Raw genomic sequence first — 418 nt, 5'->3', positions numbered from 1 at the left:
GTTCGCCCTGCCGGGTGGAGGCGGTATTAGGACACAATTGCATCGAAACCGATCGCTCCACCGGGGGGACCCTTGTATACTGTCTCAGTTTGCTTCTGTGCAGCCGAGAACCGTACTTTGTCTGCGTCCCTCATGTCAGCCAGACACAGCCAGAGATGGCGCTCCTGGACCACAAGTGTGGACATCGCACGGCCCAGAGAACTCGCGGTGACCTTCGTCGCTCGGAGCGCGAGGTCAGTAGCGGTTCAGAGCTCTTTAAGAACTTCCAGATCATGACCACCCTCGTGCAGGTCCCTCAGTTCCTTGGTCTGATGAACCTGCAGTAACGCCATAGCGTGTAAGGCGATGTAAGGTGGAGGCAGCTTCTCCACAGGCCGTATAAGCATCGCCGGACAGGCCAGACAAGTACCTACAGATC

General features: G+C 57.2%; 1 protein-coding gene across 1 annotated transcript in view; it reads left to right on the top strand.

Moving 5' to 3' along the window:
- Positions 1-272: 272 nt before the first annotated feature.
- The window catches only part of LOC107702731 (protocadherin-15-like), a 43,696-nt gene continuing 43,550 nt past the window's right edge, over positions 273-418 (top strand). The window contains exon 1 of the mRNA XM_016505135.1: positions 273-322. Coding sequence (XP_016360621.1) covers positions 273-322 — 50 coding nt within the window. The remainder of the gene's footprint in view (positions 323-418) is intronic.

The sequence above is a fragment of the Sinocyclocheilus anshuiensis genome, unplaced genomic scaffold, assembly GCF_001515605.1.
Source record: "Sinocyclocheilus anshuiensis isolate Anshui unplaced genomic scaffold, SAMN03320099.WGS_v1.1 scaffold843, whole genome shotgun sequence".
Classification (NCBI taxonomy): domain Eukaryota; kingdom Metazoa; phylum Chordata; class Actinopteri; order Cypriniformes; family Cyprinidae; genus Sinocyclocheilus; species Sinocyclocheilus anshuiensis.
Note: the sequence above shows the minus strand (reverse complement) of the source record. Positions and strands in the feature narration are given on the sequence as shown.